Source organism: Doryrhamphus excisus, linkage group LG19 (genome assembly GCF_037039965.1).
Source record: "Doryrhamphus excisus strain RoL-2023G ecotype Guam linkage group LG19, RoL_Dexc_Guam_v1.1, whole genome shotgun sequence".
Classification (NCBI taxonomy): Eukaryota; Metazoa; Chordata; class Actinopteri; order Syngnathiformes; family Syngnathidae; genus Doryrhamphus; species Doryrhamphus excisus.
The window spans coordinates 9,226,559-9,245,088 of NC_136375.1; the positions used below are offsets into that span (position 1 = coordinate 9,226,559).

At 41.2% G+C, this 18,530-nt stretch overlaps 4 protein-coding genes across 7 annotated transcripts in view; all 4 read left to right on the top strand.

Annotated features, from left to right (window-relative positions):
- The window catches only part of LOC131106797 (apolipoprotein B-100-like), a 37,358-nt gene extending 33,780 nt beyond the window's left edge, over positions 1-3,578 (top strand). Inside the window, 2 exon segments of the mRNA XM_078799253.1 lie at positions 995-1,187; positions 1,486-3,578. Coding sequence (XP_078655379.1) covers positions 995-1,187; positions 1,486-1,617 — 325 coding nt within the window. The 3' untranslated portion in view covers positions 1,618-3,578.
- A 217-nt stretch (positions 3,579-3,795) lies between these two features.
- Positions 3,796-5,549, top strand: LOC131107559 (uncharacterized). Of its 3 annotated transcripts, none has more exons than XM_078799014.1 (5): positions 3,796-3,936; positions 4,405-4,444; positions 4,516-4,559; positions 4,621-4,735; positions 4,804-5,549. In XM_078799014.1, exons 1-5 carry the CDS (start codon positions 3,868-3,870, stop codon positions 4,920-4,922), a joined length of 387 nt encoding a protein of 128 aa, XP_078655140.1. In that variant the 5' UTR covers positions 3,796-3,867; the 3' UTR covers positions 4,923-5,549. The 3 variants fall into 3 exon arrangements, 2 of the variants coding, with proteins under 2 accessions (XP_078655140.1, XP_078655141.1); XM_078799015.1 differs by having other exon boundaries at positions 4,519-4,559; XR_013630365.1 differs by having other exon boundaries at positions 3,802-4,444; positions 4,519-4,559; positions 4,664-4,735.
- Positions 5,550-5,693: 144 nt separating this feature from the next.
- On the top strand, positions 5,694-10,752 carry laptm4a (lysosomal protein transmembrane 4 alpha). Of its 2 annotated transcripts, none has more exons than XM_058057696.2 (7): positions 5,694-5,920; positions 6,816-6,936; positions 7,392-7,468; positions 8,547-8,669; positions 8,790-8,885; positions 9,117-9,215; positions 10,119-10,752. In XM_058057696.2, exons 1-7 carry the CDS (start codon positions 5,819-5,821, stop codon positions 10,191-10,193), a joined length of 693 nt encoding a protein of 230 aa, XP_057913679.1. In that variant the 5' UTR covers positions 5,694-5,818; the 3' UTR covers positions 10,194-10,752. The 2 variants fall into 2 exon arrangements, with proteins under 2 accessions (XP_057913679.1, XP_057913682.1); XM_058057699.2 differs by lacking the exon at positions 5,694-5,920 and adding an exon at positions 5,923-6,048.
- Positions 10,753-11,944: 1,192 nt separating this feature from the next.
- Positions 11,945-17,034, top strand: matn3a (matrilin 3a). Its single transcript, XM_058057634.2, has 5 exons — positions 11,945-12,157; positions 14,977-15,552; positions 15,803-15,928; positions 16,013-16,111; positions 16,979-17,034. The coding sequence occupies exons 1-5, from the start codon at positions 11,998-12,000 to the stop codon at positions 17,032-17,034; spliced, it is 1,017 nt and encodes a 338-aa protein (XP_057913617.2). The 5' UTR covers positions 11,945-11,997.
- Positions 17,035-18,530: the final 1,496 nt, after the last annotated feature.

Sequence of the window (18,530 nt, forward strand, 5' to 3'; positions counted from 1 at the left end):
ATCCAGTAGCTCTGAAGTTGGTAACCCATAACAAGATGGCGTTTCGAGCTGGTACGGGATCATGTCTACCAAGATTGAAGTGCAAACGGAACGCTCGTTGTGTTGCAGTTACAGATGCGTTTGTTTTGATAAGCGTTTCCACAATGAGCGCGCCATACTCACCAGTCTGAAAAAGAAATGAAAAACAATTGCATTATAAAGAAACAAAGCAAAATGGCATTATATGTACATACATTTTGAAAATAAAAACACTTTTTGTTTCTTGTTGATTTCTCATGCACTCCAAATCATTCAAGTAAAAACAAAATTGGGTGAATGTGAATATAATCATGACCAAAATTATTGGTATCAAACAACGTCCTGGCCATGACTGTATATATAACTTTCACATTTCAGAAATAACATCCTGTCTCCAATTATCACCTGCTTCCAGTTTTATACATGGACGTGGCATGTTAGGCAGACTGCAGCCATCTGGCAAAGAACAAGCGTAAAAAGAATGCTTTATACTCGTCTAAGCATCAGTGTGTATTGCTCTCTCTTCAATGTGGTTTATATCCTAATTAGCCACCTGAGAAAGGAGTTACTCTCCCTTCAAGGCTGCCTTATCTGAGTATTCCTCCCTCCCTGAAACTGTACTTTCTCCTTTGTTAGATCCAGAATGACTTATGTTGGCTGTGCATACCAGGGGGCCGCAGAGTACATGAATATTTGTAAAAATATTTAATAGACCACATGAATTCAATACAAAAGGTTATGGATATCAGTCGTAATATTGAAAATGGCTATTCTCCTCTACACAGCATGCAGCCATTAAATATTCAGAATCCTATAAAGTCATTGCTGATATTGGTGTTGCATACATTTCTTTGCAGTTTGTTTAAAGGTTGGTTCATCTGCCATTTGTGTCATAATACCAAGTCTTTTTTATTTGTATGCCTTGGGTGTGGCATGTTCGCCAACTGCTAATAGCCGTGCAATTTCCTTCACGCAGCAACGTCGTCGAGAAGTGCGTGATACACTCCTCGCGTGCCGAGAGAGCCCTGCTGATTGACGAGGTGTGCTGCCAGAAGGACGGCCCCCACAGCGCCCTGTACACCATGATGAAGGACCAGTACGCCAACTATGTCGTACAAAGAATGATCGACATGGCTGAACCTGCCCAGCGTAAAATCATCATGCACAAGGTTGGTGAGCTGATTGAATGTTTTTGGCAAAAGTCACATGGCACATGGATGGATTAACTGTTTATTCACGATGAGTGGTATCTGTAAATAAAAAATGTGATATTTCCATTGCAACAAAGCATAACCATATTGCTGCTTGTTGTCATGGAAGTGGACTGACCTGACCTGGCAGAGTTGTTTGTAGTTTGGATCGTATCTTCCTAACATCGTCGTTTGACCATATATAATCCATCCGGGTTTTGGGATATCCATTATTCTTGTCATGAGAAGTAACAGTCGTCTGTTTTCCTCCTCATAGATCCGGCCTCACATTGCCACATTGCGCAAGTACACTTATGGGAAACACATTCTGGCTAAGCTGGAGAAATACTACATGAAGAGCGGATCTGAGTTGGGGCCCATCGGCGGCCCTGCAAACGGTCTCATGTAATCACACCCACATCACGGATCCTCGATTAAAAGACGCAGGTTCTGTTAACATCTTCCCTCTACCAGTTTTGTGGGGGGGGGGGGAACAAAAAGTCAATTCCACCTTCTTCAAATGCTGTGACAACTGACTCCTGCCACTGTACTGCCCCCCCGGTAAGAGCCCCAACTGCGGGGGCGGCAGATGTCAGCAGGCTTATTCTCTTGCGTAAAGCACAAGGCCATTGTTAATTATGTAACTGATGTATTTGACTGGTTTTCATATTGTACATTTTTTTTTTACCTTGTAAATTCTTTGTAGAGGAAAAATAGACATTTGCTGAAACTTCTTACAATTCACACCAGCAAGTGACTTATTAAAGCTAAAACTGAATGACAAAATTCCATTTTGCTTTTTGAACCGGCTGATCTAAGTTGAGGTTATTTGATATTTCTAGATGATCCCATGCAGAGTCAATGGTATCCATACCAAAGCAGCATTGTATGGATGGTGTGGTGGGGGGGGGGCTTTCACTGGTCTTTGAATGCAGATCCACGGTAGTGTTTTTCAATGGATTGCCTTGATTTGTTTTGTTCCTTCCCTCCTTTCTGCTAGAAGAGTTATTGTTACCATGTTGGCAGTCTGAATCATTTTGGTACCAAAACCCTTCCATTAATCATGTGTTTAACAGGTACTAATGACAAGAGAAGTTAAGGCGTTTGATGGGTCATAGCGGAAGCGACTTTTATGGGATAGTAAGCGGGGCTTGGCAGCATGCTGTGGCAGGTTATAATCCTTGGGTTATTATTCTTCCCTCTTAATCGTTTCAGTGTCTCGTCACACGAACACTGCCCCATAGCTAACATTATGTAGTGAATAACCATCTCGGACTTCTAAGTAGTTTAGTGTAGCATCTTTTTGTGTGATTTGTCACTTTCTACCCCACCACCGCCGCTATGTAATCGTCACAAATGTAAAGGGGAGTTTATCCCAGTGTTGTACATGAGATGGAATGAATCAGTTGGACTCGGAAGGGACGTCTGTTTTTCATGCTCTGGTGTTTGTGTTGCTTTTTTGGTCGGGTTGTGGGGGCGGGTGTCATCTTTTTGGGTATGAGTTGATTGGCGGCCAGTGGGGCCATCTTAAAGTTATACAACTGTCCTGTAATAATGGTAGTGATGGCTTCTTTGCTTCATATGAATTGTAGAATATATGTAGTATATGTGCAGTCGGTAAGTGTAAGATTTTTATTATTATTAGTTAAACTGAGGAGAAAAAAAATCTAGTTGTGGTGTTTGACAGGCCTTGCAAACTTGTAGTGATGCTTTTATTCCCTCTGTACAGTTGTACATTTGTAAACGTTGATGCTGTAAATGGATGTCTTTTACATTTTAGCGGGGAGAAAAAAGCTAAAAAGTGTGCATTTTTTGATTGTGTGTGTGTGTGTGTATATTCATCACTCCTTTCCCGCTCTTTTGAATATAATGTACACAGTTTTATTTGAGCAAGTGTTGTTTTAATGAGGAAAAAAATCATTTTTAAGGCTTCACAATCGGGCATGTATTTTGTTTTTAATCTCTCTTACGGGGGCGGGGGGGAATGACAGCCTCTATTTGTACCGGAGCTGCTGTAACATCCACTGTTGATAGTCTTTTCTGATGTGTGACACTTTTAAAATGGATTTACAAACAAACAAAAAAAATCAGAGGCTGCCTTTTAGTCTTCTGCTAACTTCACAGGATATGATGAGAAATATTTTTGTACAGAAAAAGTGCTGTATTTTGGAGCAGCGACTACCTTGTAAGCAAAAAGCATTGTAAAATATTGTCAATTATATAAATATGAACATATGAGTTTTGTCACGCTGTCAGTCATGTACATTTTCGGGTGGCCTTATGTACATTTCCAGATGTTAGATGAAGAAAACCAACTCAATTTTTTTGGAGGCAGAATTGTGACTATGTATGATTAAACTGTTCTAACATTTCACCTGCATTGTGTCATTTATTATTGCTGTATTCCTCATTATTTAGTCTTAAGTATTTTGATCAGAAAATTGTAGCACTTGTTTTTTATATTTAAATTTGATTTCACATGTTCTTAATTTTGTACAAATGTATTTTAATTTTATTTATAAAATTAAAATAATGACTTATTTTGAAGGGGGGGAAGTTGAATTCAGAGTGCTCTAATATTGGGCGTGGCTTCGGAAAGTGAAACGTTTTTTTATGTCATGAGCTCCAGGTCGCGGAACAAAATCAGCTGATTTCAAACATGAGGGAGCCGTCAACTACGTTATTTATCAGTATTTATGTTTTGTCGATATTTACAGCCGACACATGGGTAAGTTTTAAGTCACAATTTTGACATTCCACTTAGTTAAATGTCTAGAGTCATTTCGTTCTCGCAGATTCGTCTCTTCCGGGATTCACCGAGGCGTTAATTTAAGTACACATAAATCATATTCATTTTTGATGTAGTTGGCAGTGATTTAGAACGACAATACATACTGATGATTGTTAATATTTTTTCCACATTTAATAATGTAAGCGAAGGGAAGTGTCTGTTCCTTTGTGTCGTTCAAAATGTCAATATTTTTTTAATATCTGTACATTTGCGATACACTTTTTTTGGAGCTAATCTTGTCGGCAGTGAGTGTTCTTGCCTCAAAAAGAGGATGTGTCGAAAAAAATAGAGACGAGGAGAGGGAAAAAATAACCACAATGGCATCCGGTGGAGTTTTTCCTTGTCCTGATTGATAGACTACAATTCTCCACATGTTGGTCTCCTGTTCATCATTCGTGTCATTAGTTGGGGGCCTCAGCAGAAGATTTGGAGGGATCAAGCTCAGGTAAGTCCTGCTAAATTATAATCCATTTCATATACTTTGTTTATTGTTCTAATATCTCCCCTTCTCTTTAGCAGGTGGCACTATCAATGATGGAGAAACTGAAACTAAAGATAATGTAAGACTCATTTTTTTCCCAGCTAAAATTACTGCTCTATCTTATATTATCTGTCGTTTAGGGTGGCTCAAAACCGACTTTGAAATATTTAAAATGGCTTGCAGAAGACACAGAGCCAGCCATTTTTATTGAGACAAAAGGCAACAGCTTCTTGGAGAATGAAGACATTGTTGCAGGTACTCACTTTGTGGTATATTAAAAAAAGAGGATATAAATATGTACGTGTGTTGGGGGGGTTATACAGGTGTTTTTGCAGGGGGAGTTCTGGGTGCGGTGCTTGCTGCACTGGCAGTTCTGTTCATCTACAAATGGCAGAAGACTGCTAATGGAAGAGACGCTCGGGGCCAGCAGAGAACATTGTGAGATTGTTAGAGGTTGATTTGTTTTCATAGCTTGTTTGAACATGTGTGTTAAATATATTTCTGTTTTATTTATTGTAAATATGAAACTTGAATTTTAGCAACATTGCTGTATACAAATATTTAATATTTGGTGCACGAAAAAATACCTAATGATTATCAATAAGCTATTATGTAAATGAGTAAATGAGTCAGAAATATCAATGACTATTGACCACTTCCCTTTTTTTGTCCAATCAGATTTCATCTTGTATGTGTTGCTATGTCAATCTAATCTGCCCAGATCCTTCAGATTCCTATTGTAGGTGGATGTCATGTAAAGTCTATTCGCAATGGGTTGTCTCATTAACCAATCAGATTTGAGATTTGACTCACACACGGCTGTGCTCTGGTGTATCAGAGCAAATCAAAGCTACGTTGAACGCACAGGAGGAGATGCACAAATGGTCAATGTTCAAATTTGCGTGCAGAAATACTCGTTATCGGCGATATGTCATTAAGAATAAAAGGTTAACTGGATTTAGTGTTTTTTTTAAATAATTTGGGACACAGACTTAGCAAATAACAGAGGAGTTATGAAGTGGATTTTAAGACTGAACAAAATGAAAAAAGACTTGATTAAAACACTTGTTTCACTACACTGATGTTATGTTATTGCAATAGTAATCTTTTTGTTGCAAGAATTGTCTGAAGTAAACGCAAAGGAGTTACGTTTTTGTTTTGTTTTTTTCTCAATCGCTTTTTGACGTTTCTGACGTGCCGTACTTACTTTCATTTCCGGTTTTGTTTTTTTTTGTTTTTATTGAGACCCAAGAGCAGAGCGACAGGAAGGTGTCTCTATCGCTGTTGATTCTACGGAATTTCTTACTCTTTTGGCTTCTCATCACTCTTGTGGCGGGCATGCAGCATTTTAAACTAGGCCACGACAAACTGTACAGCACCAGGTGCTGCGGATGTTGCCACGTCCGGACGGGAACTATCATCCTTGGAACATGGTACATGGTGCGTAATATGGATTAGATCGGATTGGTTGAAAGCCAGTGTTTTGGAAACATTAGTGTCGCATATATTACGTTTAGCCGCCATTATACGACATATCCAGTGAATTAACGTCGATTTGGCGAGGTTTGGTGAGTTGTTAACGTTATTTCTCCCGGATAATGGCCTGCAATCGTAAACGGTAGCTGAATGTCATGTTAATGTTAGCATGCTAGCTTCTCGGTGACTGTTTTAGTTGATTCATTTTGACAAACGAAAATGGACAACACTGCAAATTGGCGACGATAGATAGGTTAGACGCGGTTTGTTGAGAATATAAATGGTAAGTAACGAAATACTGGTCAGATAGCACCATAGCTAGTAAGCTAATTGGTACTTGGCTTCAGTGTTGGCGTTGTTTTTCCTTTAAAAGGGAAATTTCATTTATAATGCATTTTTAACTTTAACACCCCAAAATACCAGCTGAGGAAATCAAATATTATATTTAAAATATATATTTAGTATTTATTCGTCGTGAAATCTGTGGCAAGTCCACGTCAGTGTGTCTGTACAGTGTATTACATTATTTTGTGACAATGTGTTTGTTCCGTAGAAAGTAATTTAACTATTTAGCATTCCGGTGTTTAGCATTCTTGCCATTCAGCTTTCTATTTAAAGATAATCGTAACACTATACAAATAATTGCATTCAGTACAACCTCCTATTTATTTTCGGTGGTTGTACAACCTGATAACCTATCAGCTGTACCACGTGACAACACCACAACACAAATTTGGAAAACGCTGTAGCAAGGGATGACTGGAAATAAATCCCACTCAGTTTGCTCTTCTTTTTGTCACTTTTTTTTTTTTAAAAAAACATATCCATCCAACTTCTTTTTAAAATAAATTCTCCCCAGGTTATTAACCTACTGATGGGAATTCTGCTAACAGTGGCGGCGACCCGTCCAGAAAGTGTTCCCTCCGTCAACTTGCAGTATGCGGTCATTGACCATTATTTAACATCTGATCGGATGTCAGGTAGGTGGAGTTGAGTGGACACTTCATTAGGCTCACACACAGACACTAATGGGATCCATGACTACAGTTTAGTTTAGTTGGGTTGTTCCTAATATTCATGGAACAGTGTTTTATTCATGGTGCTACCAATTCTGAACCGATAGGAATATCAGACAAACACATGAGCAGTGTTTTTTGGTGAGGGTGAACTTCATGTCTACAGCACACTACAGAGCTTTTCTTCCCGTCACACACACCCAAGACCTCAGTGTCATGAGTGTGTCTTAAAGGTTGTGGGTGAACAACAGAGGAGTTGTGATGCTAATTTTAAGAAAATTAGTCATATTGCAAATAACAAAGAAACAGGTCTTGTCTTATATTCAAGGTCAAAAATACATTAGGATGGACAAAACCATGACTAAAATACATGCATGCATACAATAATTTTACCTTGTGTTTTACTTGTTTCACACCAGGGAATGCCGGAGCTGGATTGGCCATCTCTCTGCTGATGGTGACTGTTAGCGCTATGTTGCTGTATGGAGCCATTACTGTAAGTGTACATTTATTTAGCAAACACACTGAAAGCATAATACCGTATAGCGCAAACTGCCTATTTCCTCTATGTATGTTACAACTGGATTTCCCGAAGAGTTTCCCACTATTCCTTCCTTCCTTCCTGCTTTTCAGGCCTGCCTGACAGCACCGAGGCTGACAGGATTGATAGCCTTGTGACACGGCACTGTATTAAGCCGCTCATAAAAGATGGATGCACAGCTAAATGTGTTAACCGCACATTGGTGCATGCCAGTAGTCTGTGCAAATGTGGAGCTTCATTGGTGCAAGAAGCACATACACCAGCCAGAGTAGACTCTCCCCTGTTTTTTGCCGGGATAGTGGTACAGTCAGAGCCGCTGTTTCCCTCCCGCCAATGCTAGAGTCCACAACGCTTTTCTTAAAACTTGAGTGCCGCACTTCAGGGTGTGGTGCTTTGAGGTAACATAGTCTACAGTCATCAGATTACACTTTTACAATCTAATGAGCTCTTGTCCCTTTTTAATAACACATATTGTGCTTGGGGTTGGCAGTCGGTTGGTATAAAAATAAGACTGGTGTGGAAGTGACAGGAAAAAAAGCCCAGAATTGCTTGTGGAAAAGTCATTTGGCGCCACCAACTGTTTAGCATGTGTAAATCAATAGAACACAAGTACATATTTTATTCAATACTATATTGAGGCTGCCTTATTTAGCTCTATAAACAAGACAATTTCTACACTACAGCTGTTAAAATGTATTGCGTATTTCTTTCAATGAAAAGAGCAAACAGCAGTATTATGGTGTCAAGGCCATTACATTGTGCAAGTGTCTGTAATGAAGTGGCTAACAAGGCTGGCAATAACTCAGCATGGCTCTCAGTACAAATACAGCGGAACCTCGATTGTTAGCATGTTTTCTGGTTAACGTCGAAAATTGACAACCAAAATTTTCCGTTTCGATTAAAAGTCGGCCGTTCGAGAACGGATTGTTGACGCAAACCAAGGTTCTACTGTAATATTCATTCATTTTCTACCGCTTGTCTTCACGATCCCATTTTGCTTAATAAAAGCTGCTTCCTGTTGTCATTTCTCCAGCATCGCAGTGGGCTGCTCATCCCCTTCTTTTGCTACCAGATGTTTGACTTTGCTCTAAGCTGCCTGGTGGCCTGCAGCTCCCTCACCTACCTACCCAGGATACAGGAGTACCTGGACCAACTGGTTCGTTCATAGTCACTGTTGCCATGAAGCACTACTTGACAGCGTGTTTTATTTTGGTGGAGCTGTTTGGTGGTTGAGGTTGTTTTTCCCCTAACACTTTTTTTCTCCACCTTTCTTCAGCCGGATTTTCCCTACAAGGATAACCTGTTGTCTCTGGACCCCAGGTTCCTGTTTTTCTTTGTACTGGTCCTCTTTACCTTCCTCATTGTCCTCAAGGTACCTCCTTCCATCCTGTCCTTTTCAACTTTAAATAACTTACATCGTTTTAATGCTTCAAGTAGCATATTTTCATACTCTGTAACCGCAATGGTGCTTTTGGAATCAGTCATAATACATCAATGTATTACTTTAGTTTTACTGTTTATTTGTATTGTAGTTGTCTTTGGAGGCAGGAGTGATTATTTATTGGCATGATTTAATTCATATTTATGTACATTGTTATTCTAGGCATACTTAATGAACTGCGTGTGGAACTGCTACAAGTATATCATCAACAGGAACAAGCCAGATGTTGCTGTCTTCCTCTCTTTTGAGAATCAGCTCCAGGTTGGTAAACCAGCTCAGACTGATAAAACACTATTGAATAATGTGACATTAAAAAGAGCTTCGAGGTCATTATGTTGGTCCCCTGAATATCTATTTGCATGGTGACCCATGAATACTAATATTGGTGGACTCACCAGAACACCTCATGTTGCAAGCATAACGGAAAACCAGCTTCTGGTCATGTTTTTGTTGGTTAAATGCTTTTTAAGTTTGTATTTAACAGTGTCTTAAATTTTGTATTTAGCAGTAAGGGCAGCCAAAACAAAAACTGATCCAGTGGACATTACACTTCGATAAATGCCGCACTTCAAATAGTAAAAATAATAAAAAATTGTAGTGTTCATAAACAGAAATATGGTACCCAAAATATGAGACGTAATGCAGTGTAGTTCAAACATACTGCTTTTTATTTTAATTTTTCAATAATAGTTTGTGGAGGCGTATCTAATGAAGTGCACACCGGCGACAAGCCTCCTCTGCTATGTGTCATGCGCAGGCCTCACCAGCAGGGGGCATACAGACCACACGTATTAATGGACTGTGCCACACTGGGCGTTGAAACGTTCATTCATTCATTTTTGACCGCTTATCCCAGCTGTCTTCGGGTCAGAGGCGGGGTACACCCTGGACTGGTCGCCAGCCAATCACAGGGCACATATAGACAAACAACCATTCGCACTCACATTCATACCTATGGACAATTTGGAGTCGCCAATTAACCTAACATGTTTTTGGAATGTGGGAGGAAACCGAAGTACCCGGAGAAAACCCACGCATGCACGGGGAGAACATGCAAACTCCACACAGAGACGGCCGAGGGTGTAGCATAGTATTATAACATATAATAACAAATGTGTACACAGTGACTTGAAATCTTCCTTTCTTGCTTACTGTCCTGTCCAGTCCACCTTGCCAACCTACGAGATGGCAGTAAACATGCCCGACAAGGACCCTCCCCCGCCTTACATGCCATCTTAAAGACCAGCCCCACTGTGGACACAACACCTGCCACCGCCAAATGCATTTCTACATTCCTTCACTTTAATCCTCTCCGAGCGCCTCTTATCTACTGTATATATTTTCTGCAAAGACGGGATCTTTGATCTGTGTGTGCATCGAATGACTGACCCCAGTCTCATTGTTTTAATGAAACGCAGTCAACAATCCATCAGCATTCCTGACAATCCACTTCATTGTAGCTCCCCGAAATACTGACCTGTCTTTATTTAACATTGAAACACTTGCATCTCGGTTACGGGAAGCACACCGCAGCACCATTTTTGTTACATGGCTTTGCTGCGGTTCACTACTACTACCATCACCATCACCAGCCCAGATGTTTACATCACACTCTGCTGCCAGCTAGTTTTCCAGCTGTGTACAAGAAAGGGAGGAGGGAAGCTGCTTTTCCACCAGCCTAATAGCAACCTGTGAAGATTTGTTGTTGCATGCCTCCCCCACTTAACTGACCCTAACATGCTTTTTGGTTCCATTTCATTCGACCCAAATTGAATGACTTAATAAAGGGTTGACAACAGCTAGATCTTCAATTGACTCATTTTATCTTTTGTTGTAAAAGATGCCCAATAAACACCTTACCCCTTAGAGACAGCTGAGCACCGAGGCTCTTTTAACTATTCCCATTTATTGTGGGAGTTGTGTAAAGGCCTTACCCCTCAAACACCTAATAGTGAGCCACAAGTACCCAATACCCTTACAGGGTGCATTTATTTGAATTAAGTGTCCGTCTACTATTACCTTAAACATTCTTTTACTGACCCAAAAGGGCCTAGTTCCTGCAAATGTTGCATTTGTAAGTATTTTAATGACCCACTCTTTGTGGAAAAACGCATTGTACAAATAAAAACATCCCACTAAACACCTTACCCGCCGTCATCGATACCTAATATTGAAGCGTGAGTGCCTGGTGCCCTAGAGGTTAGATTTATTAAAATGTTTCAGTTAAATCTCTCAGGACGAAGTGCATTGTCCAAATAAAAGCCTCCCACTAATAAATGCCTTACCACGCCGATTGCTGAGCCACAAGTGCCTATCCTAGTTTGTGGAAGAAATACATTATAGTACAAATAAAGGCCTTCCGCTAATAAATGCCTTACCACGTATATTGCTGAGCCACAAGTACCTATAGTTTGTGGAAGAAATGTATTCTGAAAATAAATACGAGTCAAGGCCTTATTCCTCAAACACCTGATACAGAAATTCTCCTCCCTAATAAATGCCTTAGCCCTGATAGGTGCCTGATTCCTTATGTCCCTTACAGTTTACATTCAAATTAAGCACCATTATTTGTGGAATAAAATCATACAAAGCATTTGTACAAGTAAAGGCATCCACTCAAATAAACACCTTACTTCTTAAGAATGTGTGTTACTTAGCCAAGAGTGCCTTTGGGGTCCTACATGTAAAACTGACTAAATTCAGTTGTGCTTGTCAACATATATAGTACATTAAAATTGAATAATTATTTGTGTAATTAAATGCCTTACCTCTAAAATGCTCATGTTTATTTTATATACAGTACATGGTCCACGTTGACAGTTGTATAAACTTGGCATGAGCCCCCTCCTTCCCAGAGTATGTATATTATGTGAGAATTTCCCTCTTTTGGCTCGACCACCCTGCATGAGGTCAGGAGGTCATGTGATCCTCCCCCACCACGAGTGACGAGGTTGGACGTAAGCCCCCTCATATGAGGAGGCACAGCAGACACTTGCCCAGCAGTAGACGGCGAGAAGAGACAGCAGACAGACCAAAGAGGAGGATGAGGATGATGACAATGAAGTACTGGCTGTGGAGCATCGTGTGCAGCGCCCCCTTGCTCCTGGTCGATGTGTCGGCCACCTACCAGGTCTTACCTGCCAAGAGCTTTGCACAGAGCAGAAATAATGGACGACCACCCACTCGGACCCTCAACCTGGCAAGTACGTTCACATACTCACTCATGCTCACCAGTAATATATAATATTTAGTAACGCTAATATTTGTAATTAGAATTTCATCAGTGTTTCATTCTGATTTTAAAATACAAACTCCCCGCTTTTATATTGTACTAAATGTATGTGATACTATACTATACAAAAATATACCATATGTGAAACTACGATACTATACATGGGCTTGAAACCTTACTGTACTGTTAATTTTACTTTACTACTACTGTACTGTATATGTCTAAAATCTTACTATACTACCAATGTATCTCAAACTGTATTGTAATATAGAATGTCTGAATCCTTACTGTACTACATATACCTGAAACCTTTCTGTACTATACTGTGTGTACTATATACAGTATGTTTAACATATTACTACACTGCAAATGTATCTCAAACCACACTATTATACTATACAGTGTCTGAAACACTACTGTACTGTTAAGTCTAAAATATTACTGTACTACACTACATGCTGTATGTGTCTGAAACCTATTCCATACCATACTATTTTTTCCAAGTATGTCATCATGGAAAATGATATTTCTCACCAGTCTTAAATGACTATATTGACAATGTCTTGTGTACAGCATGGTATCTACTTTTCCTCGCTGGCCAATGAAAAGCATGTACTGTATCTCCCAATTTGTTTTGTACTTGAAATCCATTGGTGATTCCTGCTTTTCACTGGGCAGCGACATTTTGAAACTGGGGTGTTTACGACATCTTGACTCGATGCAAACAACCCAGCAACATTCACTCCTTATTCCACTAATTGTAGTCTGTGCTTTAAAGAAAGTCAATGGGGGTGGTTACCTCCCCCAAGGTGCAGAAAGTCTTAGGCCACCATTAGCAAAATTGTTAGCATTAAGAACATTCATATTTGTTGAAATGGTGACCTAAAACTTTTGCACAGTACTATGTTATATGTCACTACATGTTACTAAAGCCTTTTTTCACCAAATAAGACAGTTGGTTCATTCATTCATTCATTTTCTACCGCTTTTCCTCACGAGGGTCGCACGGGTGCTGGAGCCTATCCCAGCTGTCTTTGGGCGAGAGGCGGGGTACACCCTGGACTGGTCGCCAGCCAATCACAGGGCACATATAGACAAACAACCATTCACACTCACATTCATACCTATGGACAATTTGGAGTCGCCAATTAACCTAGCATGTTTTTTAGAATGTGGGAGGAAACCCACACATGCACGGGGAGAACATGCAAACTCCACACAGAGATGCCTACGGGTGGAATCGAACTGGGGTCTCCTAGCTGTGAGGCCTGTACATTTGGTATTGTTACCTTTGTTTATTATCCTTTTGGTATGGTTTGACCATCCAAACTACACACCCCACAGTGGACTTTTGAACCATACCGTAGCATTTCCATTCTTTTGGCAGTTCAACAGCAGAAATGCAAGCCAGATTACGATTTCCTAAAATATACCCAGCTGTCCCTCTTGGTGAAAATATGGCTTTACTGTTACCATGTCAACTCCCCTTTTGAGCACCCCTTCCTTCTACTAATGATCTCCTCTTTGGTGGCCCTGTAGCTCACAGAAGTGACTACACGTATAGAGGAGGGTATCACTACCACTACCAGCCACCAAGGATCCCCCCACCGGTAGTGTATCCACCGTTTCCTCCATCTCCTCCAGTGACTTACCACAGACACCCAAATGCCCCCAAGTGGCCCTATCAGCACACATTCAAGGGCCCACTGGTACCATGGGTGCCCCATATTTACAAAGGTCCTGTAGCGCACCATCCCCAGCATAAACTCAAAGGCCTCTTACCTTACCACTCAAAAAAAGGCCCTTGCCCGACAAAATCCAACCCCACGGTTGCGACCCCGCCTGTGGTGTACCTTCCGACTCTACCTCCTACCCTGCGGCAAACCACACTGCCGACTCTGCCACTGACGACAGCGGCGCCGCTAACGACCGCCATGCTGCTGGTGACCACTACTGCACCGCCTGCTGTGGAGACCACCACTCCAGTGCCGGTCAGTACCCAAAGCGGCCCCATCACCACCATCAGTCCTGTGGAGACAGGTAGAATATTACCAGACAGGTTTGCTCAATTGAAGCTTATTCTTGTTTATTGCATATCAGCTAATACACAAAGTAACGTACTGTATGTAGCTATGGTCCATTACTGCGTTTGATCTGGAAAAAAAAACACTTTTCCCGGTTTGCCTGGCCTCTTGTTGCTGGGCGGAGTTCATAGGGCTCAACACAAACAGCCCCGTACACCAGTGGTTCTCTATTGTTTTAATCTACAAACCATTCGATGACTTCAAACATTTACCAGACCTGTCAATCTTGGAAGAAATCTTATATTAATATACTCTCATGTTCCCCCCTCTCACCCCATTATTTCATAAGCACTGCCATAGACCGACAAATGTACTTAGACATATTAAACATGACATTTTTTCTGTATTAAATCCATGGCATGGCTGTTTCAAACCTGCATGTTTGCACAACACAACTATAAATGCAACACCATGTGTATAGCTTATTTTTGTTCAATTTGGTCTCAAATTTCAATGGAAGAAAAAGGTTATAGTTGCATTCATAATTGTGTTGCTTCATTGTGAATAACGTCAGTAATGGGTGGACAATGACTCCCAAGACGTTGTCTGTCTTTAGATGTTGTTCAGCTTGTGTGGCATCCAAATGTGATGAAAATATCGTTCGACCACTTTCTGGAGACGATGCACAAAGCTGGAATGTTCTCTGTGCATCTCAAAGTCCTCATCTTAGTGTTTTGGTCAATGTGTGACTTCTGTTGATCACCAGAGACAGACTCTCAGTGCAGGAGCCGCCCCCTGGACCTGGTCTTCATTATCGACAGCTCGCGTAGCATTCGCCCTGCTGATTTTGAGAAGGTGAAGATATTCCTGGCGGACATGGTGGACACATTGGTAGTGGGCTCGGATGCCACCAGAGTAGCCGTGGTCAACTACGCCAGCACGGTCAAGATAGAGTTCCTGCTCAAGGACCACTTCAGCAAAGCCGACATAAAGAAGGCCATCTCTCGGATCGAGCCCCTGGCCTCAGGTACCATGACGGGTTTGGCCATCAGAACGGCGTTGAACCAAGCCTTCACCGAGCAGTCCGGAGCCCGACCTCGATCTAGGAACATCTCCAAAGTGGCCATCATCGTGACGGACGGTAGACCTCAGGACCAAGTTGAGGAGGTGTCCGCTACCGCCCGGGCCGCAAGCATCCAGATCTACGCAGTTGGGGTGGACCGTGCCGACATGGCGTCTCTGAGGCAGATGGCCAGCTTACCTCTGGATGATCATGTCTTCTATGTGGAAACCTATGGCGTTATCGAGAAGCTCACCTCCAAGTTTCGGGAGACCCTGTGCGGTAGGACAAAGACTGGACAAGAGACCTTCTTGTACCGTTAACGTGGTTCTAGTCGCACGGTAGGAGGCATCTACAGTCTAACAGGGGCATATCACCGTAAAACCCTTTAAAAAGCTGGCTAAGAATTCAATAGAATACACATGAAGCCCTACATGGACTGCAGATGTCGGCACTAGAACCAAGAGTTGAAGAGTTGAATGACTTTTAGCATATGTTGACAGCCCCATCCTTTTATCTGGGCCCATTCTAGGTCTGGACCCCTGTGCCGCTGGAAATGACTGCGAGCACACTTGCGTCAACAGCAATGCCTCCTTTTACTGTAAGTGCCGCAGTGGTTACATCCTGAATGCGGACCAGAGAACATGCTCCCTGAAACGTAAGCGCTTTTGTTTCACTTTTAAAAACTCCTCATACGGTATTAGGCTTTAAAAACAAGTGATGTGTCTTCATTGCGGCGAAGAGGTGAAAGCCGAGGTGGTGGTGGACCCTTGCAAATGTGAAGCCAGACTGGCTTTCCAGAAGCAGACGCAGGCCACCATGCAGCAGCTCACTGCCAAACATATCCTTCCAGTTTGGGGCGGGGGGCGATACAGTTCCACTGTTGGCCTTCCCAATAGGTGGATGGATGGATGGATACTTTGGTACTCATACATTGTATGAACAGATGGATAGATCAATAAATGGACAAACATTTGCTAGAGCAGGGGTGGGCAAACTACGGCCCGGAGGGCTCACATGCGGCACACCAAGTGTTTGAATCCGGCCCACCAGTTGCTTTCTAAGTATTCAACTTTTAACGTACATACTGGCAACATGACTTGTGTGTCGGATGTCTTATTCAGTAAAAAACTGGGAAAAAAACTGCAAAATTCTATTTTTTAATTTAATGTGGTCCATCCCACCGCCTAGCCATCTCTGTGTGGAGTTTGCATGTTCTCCACGTGCATGCGTGGGTTTTCTCCGGGTACTCCGGTTTCCTCCCACATTCCAAAAACATGCTAGGTTAATTGGCGACTCCAAATTGTCCATAGGTATGAATTTGAGTGTGAATGGTTGTTTGTCTATATGTGCCCTGTGATTGGCTGGCGACCAGTCCAGGGTGTACCCCACCTGGTGAGGATAAGCGATCGAGAATGAATGAATGGATAAGTTTGATGTGGTCTGATGTTTAAAGTGCTCCAGAAAAAAAGGGACATTAGAACACAGAGCTAATAGTATGACACTTTTACAGATAAATTTAGACAAATAATTCAAGGTGGACTGTTTAGTGTGTGTTAAATATATATTCTGGCCCCCCAGACAGTTTTGTTAACTCAATGCGGCCCACGAGTCAAAAAGTTTGCCCACCCCTGTGCTAGAGGATGAAAGAATGAATGGAGGAACGTATGGATGAATGCCTTTGCAGACTCTCCTTGACCGAGGCCACTAGCTGATGTGGCGGCGAGAATAGAACGTCTGGAGAACGAGCTGGGTCGAGCATAAAGGTTTGACAAAGAGGTGAGTGTTGACGCTGGGGGGAGATGGGCAGTAAAAAATAAAAAAATAAAAAGTCTTCCCAGCGACCACACAGTATGACCCTTGGTTTATTTACTCTTTGCAGGCTTCCAGTGGGTGTTGGAGACACGGATGGCTGAAACCCACATGTGCTTCCTCGCTTAGCTGCTGGGTGGATGTCACGTTTGCAGCACACCTGAGTGGACTATGATGCCACTAATCACATCAACAGTGCTGTCTGCTGCCTAAACTACCACACAACATCAGTATTGGGTCCACATATTGTATATAATATGATTTGTTGTTATTTGTATTATTGGTGAACTATCATTGCATGCATTTATTCTATTGTATGTGATTTAACAATTATGTTTTTAATGATATATTAAATAAAGCCTATTTAATCCCTTTTTGTTTGTGAATATAATGAGTTGATATGTACACTATGTATGTTTTGTTCGCAAAAAATGATTAATAAAGTCATGATGAATATGATGTATTTTCCTTTAACCTATCCACTAAACAGTATTATGTGTGGATTCAGCATTTGTGAAGGCTTAATTGTGAAAATAATGTAAATATAATTGAAAAAAATAATAACCATTGATAAAAATGACTAAAATAGATACAGAATGGAGAAATGAGGAAAATACAATAAGTAGTATTTAAAAAAAAAAAGTAGTGGACACACAAAAACAGTGTTTGTGAAAAGCATAAATGATGAAAAAATGATTTTGGTGTCTGTTTGTGAATCATTTGACTATTACTACTTTCACTTCTATGTTTTTGTATTCTTATTTCTTATTTAAACCATAATTCTACCCACTTGAGCCATATCAAACATGCCCTTTTGACTTTGAAGAGGTGTTACATCTGTCTGTCTTGTATAAGTGTACACACTGTATATTTCAGTGTCAATATAGAAAGGTAAATATGGTAGTCAGACATTTTTGTGTTACAGCTCAAAGGCAATCTGTCCCAGGACAGTTTTTTTTTTACTATTTACAACATCATATTGTATATTCATTCATTCATTTCATGCATGTCTTCGGGCGAGAGGTGCCAGCCAACCACAGGGCACATATAGACAACCAACCATTCATACTCACATTCATACCTATGGACAATTTGGAGTCGGCAATTAACCTAGCATGTTTTTGGAATGTGGGAGGAAACTGGAGTACCCGGAGAAAACCCATGCATGCACCTGGAGAGCATGCAAACTCCACACAGAGATGCCGTGCAGCCCAGAAATAATTTGTTCATAAAACCATTGTTAACTGTACAGCCAATGTGTTAAGTAACCTTCGGGTCCCGCTGGGACCACTGATGAATGTGTAGTGGGTTTGGTCTGCCTCCCAGACCGTAAAAGTGCTGTTTTAGTGCCTTGAGAAAGCACAATTTTGCAACACCTAAAAAAACCTCAGAAAATCAACCTGTCCAAAAAGTGGCAGTTTTTATTCCCATCTATGGCTTCTGCCGGG